The 12,785-nt window shown below is 35.0% G+C and overlaps 1 protein-coding gene across 5 annotated transcripts in view; it reads left to right on the top strand.

The window, feature by feature from the left end:
* Nucleotides 1-12,785, top strand: part of GRM8 (glutamate metabotropic receptor 8) — a 332,411-nt gene that overhangs the window by 56,351 nt on the left and 263,275 nt on the right. For all 5 annotated transcript variants that reach the window (XM_064656189.1, XM_064656185.1, XM_064656186.1 and 2 more), the window contains one exon: nucleotides 6,956-7,172. In XM_064656189.1, the coding sequence (XP_064512259.1) occupies nucleotides 6,956-7,172 (217 nt within the window). The remainder of the gene's footprint in view (nucleotides 1-6,955; nucleotides 7,173-12,785) is intronic.

Below are 12,785 nucleotides of genomic sequence, written 5' to 3'. Positions count from 1 at the left end.
ATCTCATTAGACTTTGTGAAAGATGCTTTCTGGCAAGTGAGGATAGAGTGCAATGCAATGGAGATTTAACAGTTTTTCAGCCCATAATCTGATACTGTGAAATTATATGTATTAACTAGAAAAAATGACTTTTTCTAGGGTAATTCAGTTTATTCAGAGTACTGTAGTTGCTAGTCTATTTGACGACCAGCAACAACCTCAGAAATAAGTATGACAGATAATTAGTGTGTTTGTAGTGGTAAAAAAAAAAAAAAAAAAAAAAGAGAAAATCAGTAACGAGAGAGGATTTGCAATTTGATTTTACCTCGATATTTTGACAGGGCTAGTAATTGCGTCTGTATGTACAATTTTTCACATACCAGATTCACATACCAGATGATTGTTGGCAACAAACGGAGCTGCATTGATTCTCAGCTATGTCTTTTCATGAAAAGGTCAGTGCAGATAGTTGAAATTGTATTCTGTTCAGGAATATGTCTTCAGAAGGTAACTGGCAAAAGAAGTAAAACCAGCGAAAGACTAATGGAAGACAAAAGAAAGAATAACATAGTTTACCCATCCCAGATCAGAAGCATTTAGGTGTTATGGATCACTTCTGTCCCTGTGTTTTTGGGCAAAAAATAGTGACAACTGTGCTGCATTTTGTCACAAAACCCATATCTTTACACAAAACACATCCAAACATATAGGGAACTTTCAAAAGATTTGAAGGAATCTATCATTACCTCCTCATCATTAGGTGTATGAATTGCAAGCATCCTTGACAGAAACCACTATGATATTTACTGCAAATAGAATGACTTGGAATAATTCAAATGGGTTTAAAAAAATCCTGCCTACCAAGTGAAATCAGCTAATGACAGCTTTCAGATTATACTTTTGTTCTTTCAGTTTCCAAAGCTTTTAAATTCTACTAAAGTTTTTTTGAACTAAATGCATTTTAAATTGTATTTCTCTGGTTCAAAAGCATATCTGTTTTTTCTTGCTTTTGCTCTAGCTGATGTGAACATATTTTTGGGGGGAGATGGAAATCTATGGTAATTCCTGAACAACATGAATGCTGGACACATGATAAATACTGTAGCTGAGTGTCCTTAACATAAAGAGCATCGAGTGTATTCATCTAAATAAATATAGCTTAGAATTGCCCGTGTTTAAAATATAAGTGAATACATGAATATATCTACTGTGAAGATGTATTATTGTAGGTTGCTCCTCCTCATGCTAAAATCTGTGGAAAGAGGCTGAATCAGAAAACTTCATATGTTGAAACTTTTCCATGACATTGGCGCTAGCAGAGGTAGTTTGTAGCTGCTGGAGTTGGCAAGGTATCACCCTGTTCATCTGCTCTGAGCATTGAATGGTGCATCTCACATCTCCAAAAGCATTACTGAATCTTAATGTGTTACATTTTCACAGGGTGATTTGATGTTGGTTTATTCTGAAATGAATGAAACGAGGTCCTCGTGATGGCACGAGTGACCTATCCAGTTTTTGTCACAGGTGGAAGGATGAAGACACTTGTAGAAGGTAGTTAAACATAAGATGCCTTAATAGCCATGTGTAGCCAAAATGAGTGGTATTGTGAGATTTGATGGAAGACATAGCTGTTTACAGTATTGTTCTATGTGGTGTGTATAGAACAGTTGAATTAATCTCCCAGGCTCTCTATTGAGAGTTGAATTAATCTCCCAGACCGAAATGGACAGTTCCAGGATGCATTACATTTCCTCCTATAATTAGTACAAAAAAGGACATTTTTAGTATTGTTTGATATAGAATAAGATTATTAAGCTTCATCAAATTCTTTTGAATCTTGAATGTCCTCTCTGAATGACTTTGGCATTACAGTGCTGCAGATTGACACATTTTTCAGAAGTGAAAGCAGACTAAGGTGGTGTTCTGGCTGATGGGATTTACAAATGTCACTAATAGCTAAAGTATGGTGACCTCAGCTCTCCTCCGGCAACTGTTCAATATCTAGGCCCTGAGGATTCATTTCACTGCTGTGAATTTTTTGTACTCAAAAAGAACTCTTTCTTGTTATACAGACGAGGGAATAAAAATCTTGAAAAGAGAGGGCCATTAATGATTAATAATAGGCATTTAAAATTCAAAAAACCATCAAGTTCAAAACATGTTTCCACAGTTAAATTTTATTTCAAGTACTTTTACTCCTTTGCAAGCTTTATTAGTTGGTGGTAAAATGCCAGTTGATATTGAGCAATCATTAACTTAAAGTTTATTGACTGCAATTTTTTAGCTGCAATTATTACTATTTTTAATGTGCTATTGCTAATATTCCTAAAAAAATGATTGCTTAGTGATTAGAGAATAGAAAAGAGAAATGAGATACTAGTTGATATGTTGAAGTTAGTGGTGATAGGACTGAGTGGGTAGTGAAACTGAAGATGTGAGTAATTTAAGCCCATTACTCTGTGTGACTGTACAGCACAGTTACTTCTGTGCATATAACTCATAATTTGTAGTGTTCAAAATCACTGGTGATTCCTTTCCCAGGTCTTTTTTCTTATGAGCTTAGCTCATTTCACCGTCTGCTGTTCTGTTCCTATATCATGTTTTCAGCTGAACGACTATATAAAGGAAGATGGCATTTGAAATGTCCAGCTGATGCTTTACATTGACAAATGTAGCATGCAAATGGATTTAAAAGCTCAATAAAAAGGGTTCTAGTGAACTTTTGCCCAAAACTTGGACAGCATGCAATTGAAAAGAAAGCTTATTAAGAGATGACTTCTGTAGTGAAGACACTCTACTGGAAGGGCACAACTAGGTTACATTGCTTCCTCTGCCATCCTCAGTTCAACTCTTCTATATTTTTGGGTTTGGATCCCAGCATTGGACCCATCAAACAGATCCAGGGTAATGCTCCTCTATGAATAGTCCTGAATTCAGGAACAGTGAGTGGCTTTTGTTTTCAGTGTAAGAGGAACTGAAGGTGGTTTACTACTTGGCTGGAATAAATCAAAAGTTACATTAGCTGCCTTTGGCACTCCTGAAGTTGTCCACACCTCCATAAGAGAGTACAAGTCCGTTTTGTAATAATGCTTGGTGGATACCTTGTACTGATGTAGTTCCCCCTTTGAAGAGCTACCACAGTCACACTTGTGGACAGTCAGTTCTGAAAGTACCTGCTCCATCTTCTCTAATTCTTTAGGAAGTGGATATTTTAGAGACCGATTTTACATCAGATAGATATATATAGAAAAATCCAGGAAAAACAGATTCTTCTTTACTGTAGATTTTGGTTTGAATGTATCTTGAAGGATTAGGTGCTCTGCTTAGCAGGTTTGGTTTTTTTTGTTTGTTTGTTTCTTTATTTGTTTGGTTTTTTATCCAAATTATTTTATTTTTTAAGCATGCCGAATCTTTTTTATTTTTTATGCCAGTGACTGAATAATAGAATGAGATGAAGCCACCACTGACTTAGATTAAAGTAACGAGGGATCACTGATAGTTTCAGCAGTAGTTCAGTATGTATCAGGATTAACACCAGTGTGTAACTAAAGCAAGATATTGCTTCAAAAAATTACACTAGGATTTTTTGTTTTTAAATAGATAGCTTAAGGTTTAAAAGTAATAAAAATAAGGTTTCTATGAATCCCTCTGTATAATAATTTCAGAGAGTTAAAGTCTGTCACCCACTAGAAGTTGAGAGTTTATCAGCAGTTTATAGGTTAATGCGAGGAAGTGGCCAAACCATAGGGTAGGAAAGAACAGAAAAATTGTATCAATGAGCATTCAAACAGGAATGCTTTTAGCAATTGTCAGTGAATGTGACAGCTGTTGTGCGAGAACTGATTCAAATGTGGTTATATAATTGATTTTCTTTTCCCCAAAGGAGAAGGAAATACACTATTAACAGTGATATATATCACTTAGGTACAATGTAAATGTTACTAGTATGGTATTTAATTTAGAAAACTGAGACTGAGAAATCTAGAATGAGAAATATAAAACTCCTTTACAGGTCTCTTTCAAAATGCAAATTTATGTCTCAAGGGGCCAGTGGAACTTAAAGTATAAATACAGTCTCTATTTAGGGAGTTTTAAAAACACATATTACTGAATTGATAGAGCATAACAGTTCCCTTGCTTAGGCAGCATTATACTCTATCTTGTAAACTGTACTTGGGGTCATGTAAAATGCTTTATTAAACTTACAGTCCATAACTAGAGTTGTTACATTTTAATGTATATATTTTTTATTCATGGATTATTGAACCACTAAATCCAAACAATGTCTTCATGCCAAACAATTTCTTTGAGTATCATTCTGAGTCTTTTCACTTCCTGCATAGCTACCCCAAATCCTCAAATTTTAAAGCTATTTTTCAGAGCTACCCTGTATACAAATATACATTTAAAAGCAGGCAAGAAAGGAGGTTTCTGTTTGCTTTGCATAAAATGCTTTCAAAAAAAGAAATCAATGAGGCATTTCTGGGTGGGAGAACTGCAATTTTGGGGAGAAAATTCTTGAATTTTTTGTTGGTTATAACCATGAGGATATATACAAAAAGAAATAAGGAAAATAATTACATATTTCATTGCAAGAATCCTTTTTTCCTCAAGACTTAGGGTTGGCTTGCTATTTAGAGAGTGTCTTACTCCCTACTTTTACATGGTGTATTGTTCTTTCCTATTATTGAAAAGGTGGCAGAAGTTACAAAACAGTGGTGGTTTAAGCATACTGTTGTGCTCAGTGATTCCAGGGTATTGGTTTTGGACTGTATTCACCTTCTGTTTTCTTCTACTGTTATTATAAATAACTCTAGGGAAGAAGTTGAACTGCAAAGAGCTGAAAAGTAGGGAAGTAGCATCTCTTTTCTGCATATTCCAAGCCCCCAGATAAGTGATATTCATAGTACATATAATATCTTTATTGATCTGAAACGTCTCATTGCTGTGGTTGAACCAATGACTCTCCTACAAGAACATACCTAGGATTTGTTATTCATCTGATACCTGAAGAGAAATGGGAACTGAAAATGTTAATGGATATAAGTCTGTGGTCTGGGCTTCAAGATATTCAATGCCGAAGTGTCCATCTAAAAGATTTCTTACTGGTGTTGATTTTATTGACATTATTGATGAAGTAACTTTCAGCAACAATGCCATAGTATTTGTGAAACACCAAGGAGTAAAATGGGCAAAATCACAAAAGATGTCTTTATTTTTTTCCATATGTAACAAAATTGACTGGTTTAGAGAGTAATAGAGGAAGTTTAGAAAGGGAAAGATATGTGCTCTAAATATGCATAATTGTGTTATTACATGCCAAAAATCTCTTGTCTGGAAAGAGATAAAGATGTTTCAAACACTTTGTGAAAGAAAGGGAATTTATACAAGACAAGTTTTGTAAGAACAATTTATCCTTTATTTTTATCTGGCGTATCTTTGCTATGTTAGGAGTATTGATTTCCACAAAATATAACTTTTTCTGTGATCTTCCCTCTCCTTTTTTTCCTGTTCTCTCTGGTCGTTATTATAAAAACATTTCAGATTATTTATTCTGAGGCTTTTCCATGTGTAGAAAATTTGTTGAAGAAGAATACAGCCAAGATACATAAGAGTTTATTTTGTTTGTTTCTGACTGAGCAGTGATTTTGCCACTCCTAAGGCAACAAATTGTTTTTTCAGGCTGTAATAGTCTACACTGTCTCTGCAGGTATGGTTAATGACCAGACTCTTTGAATCCCTTACATAGGCCCCAAATCCCTTTTTTAGTTTGTACTGACGAGGAAACACTGTACTGGATGTAGTGGTTGGACTGAAATCTTCTACTATAGCATCTAATAGGACAGTGAGCATTTACAAGATCACCTGTTGCCTGAGGTGCTAAATTTGGCTCTCAGCAGAGTCAATTTAATAACTCCATTCAGACTGCTTTCTCAAAGATTATTTCATGTTTTGTGAGACATGAATTTAGCACGTATTATTAATATAGATCACAATAGTAATGACTATTTTATCAGTTTTACCATTTGGAAGGTGAAAATAATTCCCCTTTTAAGTTAGCATAAATGTTAATTTTCTTGCACCAAAATATGCTTCATAATAATTGAGTATTTCTTACAGACAGTTTTTTCTGGACATCTCTGAACCATTTATTTAAGACAAGAGTTACCAGAAAACTGCCCTAGTTGTGTTTTGTTTGTTTGTTTTTTTTTTTCTAAGAGACTAAAAATGTATTTTAAAATGTATTTCAGTTACTTAGGTTTGTTTCTGCTAAGAATATTGAGGTGTTTTCTACAAAGTTTACCATCCTTGTAAGCTTTCTCCTCCTCTATATGTATGTCATATACAGGTAATTTTTTTAGTATTTTTTTTTCATCAAATAGCTTTTGCTATTAAATACATAGCCTTCATATTCTTAAAGAATGTACAATGCCATATTAAAACTGGAATATGAAAAATCTAGGGAAATCTTGAAAAAATCAAGAGAAAGATTTAAAAATGGTAATAAAATGGGAACACGTGCATGCACATAAGTAAAGAAAACAATGAAATGGAAATAATCCACATTTTACTTGTCGAAAGTAAGTGTAGCATTTTTAAGAATCGCAGTCATAATAACTGACCTTTTCATCTTCTGTAGTAATAGTAAGATTTCCTCCTTCCCCCTCCCCTTTTTTTTTCTTCACTTATTTCTATCAGAGCCAGGATCAAAAGAGAAGTTGTAACACTTACATGTCAAGAATCATGACATCTGGAGCAAGACTGAATTCATTATTTCTTGGTGAGAGTGTTATACAATAAGGCTTGACTGACATACAAAATCTGAGATGCTTTCTGATCAGCTGATATAATTAAAAAAAAATACTTGGTTCTACACAATACCTGTGCATAATCTATTTTGAGCCTTTCAAACATAGAAGTATATAGTGTAAAATGCTACTAGATTAGTTTGAATGACTTGTCATTCTATTTGCAGATACCTCAAATCAGCTATGCATCTACAGCTCCAGAACTGAGCGATAACACCAGGTATGACTACTTCTCTCGAGTGGTCCCACCGGACTCCTACCAAGCACAGGCCATGGTGGACATCGTGACAGCCCTTGGGTGGAACTACGTCTCGACGCTGGCTTCTGAAGGCAACTATGGAGAGAGTGGTGTGGAGGCGTTCACCCAGATCTCCAGAGAAATTGGTGAGTGCATCTTTACCAGGTTTTGTATTTACAGCTGCTGAGTTGCAGAGCATCACTGAGTTCTGCTTGGGTCTATGCAGTGTGATCAGAACACCCATGGCTGTGTTACCTGGACTCAAGTGGGTGATTTTGCTTCTCGCACATCTGCCAAGGTGATAGTTCTGGCAGTAATTTAAGAAGAAAGGCAAAAAATGTGTGTCTCTTGCCCCTTCTGGAAAAGAGGAGTTCCTTGATGAGTTAGGGGCAAAAAGCAATGACCAGCTGAATTACAACCAGATTTGAGGAGATGTGATTGATTCAGCTTAGGAAAATTGTAATCCAGTAAGAGCTTTTTCCATGTTCCAGCACTGATAAATCTAGGGGGTTTAATTTTGGTAGATTTTTAAAACAACAAAAAAATCCTCTGAAATAAAAGACATAACTTTGCTGTTTTTCTTTCATGATGAAATGTACCGTACAAATACAGGCATTATGATGAGAAGGTCATTATGATTTAGGTCCCTTTGATCCTTTTGGTTTTTTTATTTTTGTCACACTATAGTTATTTCTGGCCTGAAGAAAATGGCTGTTTCTCAGGAGCAGAAGGTTTTGGATAGCAAATAATAAGATGATGAGTAGCAGGTGGTTTAAAAGAGGGTGGAATTGGTCTTTCACTAAGTGTAGTGTTAAATGACACACCAAAAAACCCCTGCAGACAGTCTTCCTGTCCTTCCTCAGAAAGCCCAGATTAATCTATTGGATTTGACTTTCAGGGCATGTACATATGAAATCTTGTTCTTTTGAATCAAGTTGGGTGAGAAAATATGATAGTATCTCCCATTTTCAATAATTGCATGTGAATACAAAGACCACCGCAATCGTACAGGAAGGTGCATGTGTGTTTCAAGTACTTATGCTTGAATCATAAAGGTACATGATTACTCGCAACAATCTGGCAGTAGGACAACACCACAGTGATTCATGCCACTAGGGAACCCATGTATATAATATGCTTGGTAGTTTAACCACTAAATACTCCTCTTCTAGTTTCTAAGCAGTACTGTCAGATCCTAGGTGTCTTCATGGGAGAGACAAAGCCGACTAAGGCATGGATAATTTTTTCACAGTTCATGTCTCAGAGACGGTTTGTCTATTGCGAATAGATTGGCTTCCCCAGACCCTCAGTGAGTAGTTTATTGGCTGAAAAATCACTTTTTCTCGAAACAATCTGCAACACAGCTAGTTCTGCTGAGTTCTGAAAGCAAACAAATGAAATAGAGTGTTCAGGACTTTTTACTGTTTCCCATTTCCAGGAATATGAGACATCTTCCAAGGGGTGCAAAACCAACACCTATGATTCAACAATGACTTGAGTTTATGTCAGAGGGATCCTAGAATAAAAAAGACCATTGTCATTTGATAAATAATTTACATGAATATGATTGTATTACACAAAATCTGTGTAATACTAAGAAGCACAATAAATCATGATTTGTGGTTTGATTTATCTTCCCCCCTCTCACCTTGTGATTTATGTTTTCTACTAGAACACTTGATTTTGGCAACCTCTGTGCTCACAGTAACTTACCAACTATTGTGGGGACCAGGAAATCTAATGGTTCTAAAGAAGGAAAGCAGAGGGAGGCAGGACAGACAAGTAATTTTTATTTTCTAGAGAAATGTTCAAGTAAATAATCAGGTAAATCATATGTAACCACAGGGACAAGATTGATAGCCAGTGCAGAATTGTCAGGAACAAATACTGTCAAAGCCATCTAACAATTTTCTTTGACAGGATAATAGCTTGTAGCTGAAGAAAAAGCAGAGGATGTGTCACGTCTCTAGAATTTTGTAGTGCTATCTCAACTGTCACATACAATATTCTCCTGAGCAAATTTGGGAATCTAGGTGAAAATATCATAGACTGGATGCAGACCTATTTAGAAAATTTTTCTGAGATTTCTGTTTAAATGAAAGAATGAGTTGTGTGGTATTTGACAGTTTATGCTGGCTCAGGTACTAGATAATATTTCCATGTTTAACCCAGATGGACTTGGAATGAGGAATACTGTAAAATCTTCCTTCCTCAGAAGGACTAGGAGTGTATTGGAAGATACTCTTAGAGTCCAAATCTGAAGACAGTCTGGAAAAGTAAAAACTTAAGTGACACATACAAGGCATTGTGCTTCAGCAAAAAGGATCTGAACAATGAGGAATTCAGATGGACTAGTCGGAAAATACTATTTAAAAAAATGATGCAAGAATGACAGTAAATTATAACCTGTCTATATTCCTCTTGTTTTAATGGAACATGCAGATGGGCATACCATCTGTAAAATAATTTTAGTAATCCTCCAATTTTCCTGTCAATTGTGGAACCTCTTGCTCATAACTGAGCAAGGGGGTTAGCCTAAAGAAGAGCTGACTAAGAAGGGAAGGTGATGGAAAAGGTGCTTTCAGTTAGGCTTTTACAGAAAGATAGAGGACACTTGTTCATCCAAATACAGTGTATGTAAACAGAAGTAATGGAATTAGTCTCTAGAGTGATTCTATCTAGATTTGGAGAAAGCCCCTTTTAATATTTAAGACAAAGCATTATACTGGCTTGCTTGGGGACATTTTGTAACCTCCATTGCAAAGGATCTGGGAGAATGCATTAGATAAACACCTGCCCAGTGATTATGTAAGTGCAGTTAGTTCTTCCTTGGGGCTGGGAGGTGGATTGAATGATTTCTTAATGTCCCTTTCAGCCTGATCCTCTTGTTCTCTGTCCTCAGACTTTTCACCTGAACCATAGGACTGGAAATGCTTTTAAAATGGAAAGTTTGGATAGCATCTAACTATGAGGTCTGAGACTATAGAGTTTACATAGGTTTGTAAAAATCATCATACAGTGTAAGACTGCACACAACAGCAAAAGTTACCAGCTCTGTGTTAATAAACTGTGTGTTAAGAGAACCTAATTAGGACACTGCTCCCCTTGTGCAGCTGGTATGCAAATGAATAGGACAGCTCAACTCTTTGCTGAGTATTTTACTCAGATCCTATCTAATATAAGTAGCCAATGACTGGAAGCAAAAAGAATGTGAAGATAAGCATAATGAAAAGCAAAAAAAAAATGAAGAAAGGATGTGAAAGATGTTGATATATTCATTTCTGAAAAAATCAGTGCATGAGAGGACATGAGATAACAGATTTGAAAATATAAACAGAAAAGCTTGGGGTTTTTTGTTTATTTTTTTTGTGGTTTTATAAAGTTGAGAGTTCAGAAAGGGGTTGTGTTTTACATATGTTTAAAATAGAGATTAATTTCATGTACTTATAATTTAATACAATTTTTGTTGTGAGCTTGACTCCCTCTAATTTGCAGTTTGATTTACCCTCTGTTCAACTTCTATTTCTTGATCAGTAACAGGCTCCCAAATGAAATGTCGAATACTGGAAAGGTCAAAGTGTTGCCACCCTGACATGTCACCAAATATATTATGTATCAAAATCTCCTTTCATTTTAATGACAAAGATCCTGTCTACAACAAAGCATAGCTGGAAATTAAATATTTTACATGACAATGATTGGAAGGAGATTAGGGAATGGTGCTTATTCCAACTCATTCTTCCATGCATTATTGTTTGAAGACAATGATTAAAATTTATAGAATTTTTTACTCCCTATAAAAAGTTAATCAATGATATTACTGTAATAATTTTGACAACATCATCAAATAATTTTGATACATTGACCAAAGGAATGAATTAATGTAAATTGCTTAAGACTTTCAGTAAACTGTAACTTGACTCAGCAATAGAAACTAAAACAGGGAAAAAAGAAAACACATTTTACTAAGTCCTCATTAAACTGTCATGCTATATACTCATCGTCTATTTACTTTGCTGTTAATTATCTTTGACAAAATAAATGTTGGAAAGTCTCTAATCTGACTTTCTTTTAATGGTTCATTCCCTCTGTTATTAGAAACCAAAAGAGTGCACCATTAGAGATAAAATCATGGGATGCTTTTGCTTTTTTTTTTTTTTTATTCAAAATACAAAAGCATTTGGTCCAGACAAATCTCTTTGGGTTCAGAATACGTGTTCAGTTAGTGCAATGTTTGTACTAGAAAGAGCAACAAATAATAGATGAAATGCTATATGACAGATTTTTTTAGCCACTATTGGTCAACTACTGATAGGTACTGGCAGTGAAACTCTTATGGAAGTATTAGAAGAGGAGGCAGAAATGATAAAGGCAGGGAACTGAGCTGATCATCAAGAATAGGTGAGAAACTTCAGTGTTGCTTGCCCCTTTTTGCTTGTAAGTTGATTTTGTGTGTCTTGCCAGAGCTTTAAAGAAGACAGCAAAGTGCATTTAGGACCAGATCTTTGACTGAGGCAAAATGACATAACTTCATGGCAGCTTTTCTCCAGAAGAGAATGATGTACTTATTGTATACCCTTGAATACCTGTTTTTAGGAACAGTGGTCTGTAGTTTTACTTACTCCTTTTATACTGATATATTGCAGTTAACAGTATTTTTCTGAGGAGTTAACACAGTTACTTTATAACATTTCATAATATTTTATCATGACAGTGACATTGAAAACTATATACTTAATTATAATGAATATATATGCTTAATAAAGGCTGTAGTAGCTTCATTTAAATTGTTTCAGACTTCAACATAGGTAACTGTATTTGGTGTACACAGGAAATGGCCTGTGGTATTTCTTTGATATAGTTCTTAAATCATATTTGTCTCTTGTCAGTTCTTTTACTGTGTTTACAGCTGTGCATTGTACCTCTGTTTTTCTCCAAATTATTCGATTTCTTCTTACAGAATCACAGAATAGTTAGGGTTGGAAGGGACCTCTGGAGATCATCCAGTCCAACTTCCCTGCCAAGGCAGGGTTGCCTAGAGCAGGTTACACAGGAATGAGTCCAGGTGGGTTTTGAATGTCTCCAGAGAGGCAGAATTACCTTTAAAAACTTTTGAACTTCTAAAATTTTCAATGGATAAAGTGAAAATCTATTGGGAAGTGGTGAGGGAGGTTTGAGCAGGAAAATAAAACTTAAGGGATGTAACCTTTCCACTTAGACTAGTCATTGATAATTTAGAAATAGGATGGATTGCTGTTAAGATTAGTTCAAATTTCCTGCAGTAATCCTTGTATATATTCGATATAAATCTAAAGCTTTTTGTATTTTGTAAAGTAAGATGATGAATAGATTTCTCTCCCAACCCCAAGGTGTTATTTAATAGAAGATTAAAAAGTCTTGCAACATGAAGGTGGGAGAAATACAGTACCTGAAATGTAACCTTTTCCCCAAAGATATTTCTCCTTTAAAGGTTGTTTTCAAGCTTAACAAATTAATTTTCACAACTAATAATATTCTAACATACCCTCACAAAGGATAAACAGTTTAATTCAATTTTAAGTTTTTCTTCTATATTTATGTCGCTAAACTCTATTGATAGCACTGTATTTCAAGCTGCAAGCTGTAATTAATAATAACATGATATAATTGGCTAGGGGAGCTTCAAAGTAACATTTGAAAAATTACAAAATCAGATGGTAAGTGTATTAATATTGCAAAAGCATGAAAATTATTCCAGCAGTTTTTAATATTTGTGCCAA

This window comes from Pseudopipra pipra, chromosome 5 (assembly GCF_036250125.1).
Source record: "Pseudopipra pipra isolate bDixPip1 chromosome 5, bDixPip1.hap1, whole genome shotgun sequence".
Lineage (NCBI taxonomy): Eukaryota > Metazoa > Chordata > Aves > Passeriformes > Pipridae > Pseudopipra > Pseudopipra pipra.
This window is presented reverse-complemented; position numbering and strand designations above follow the sequence as displayed.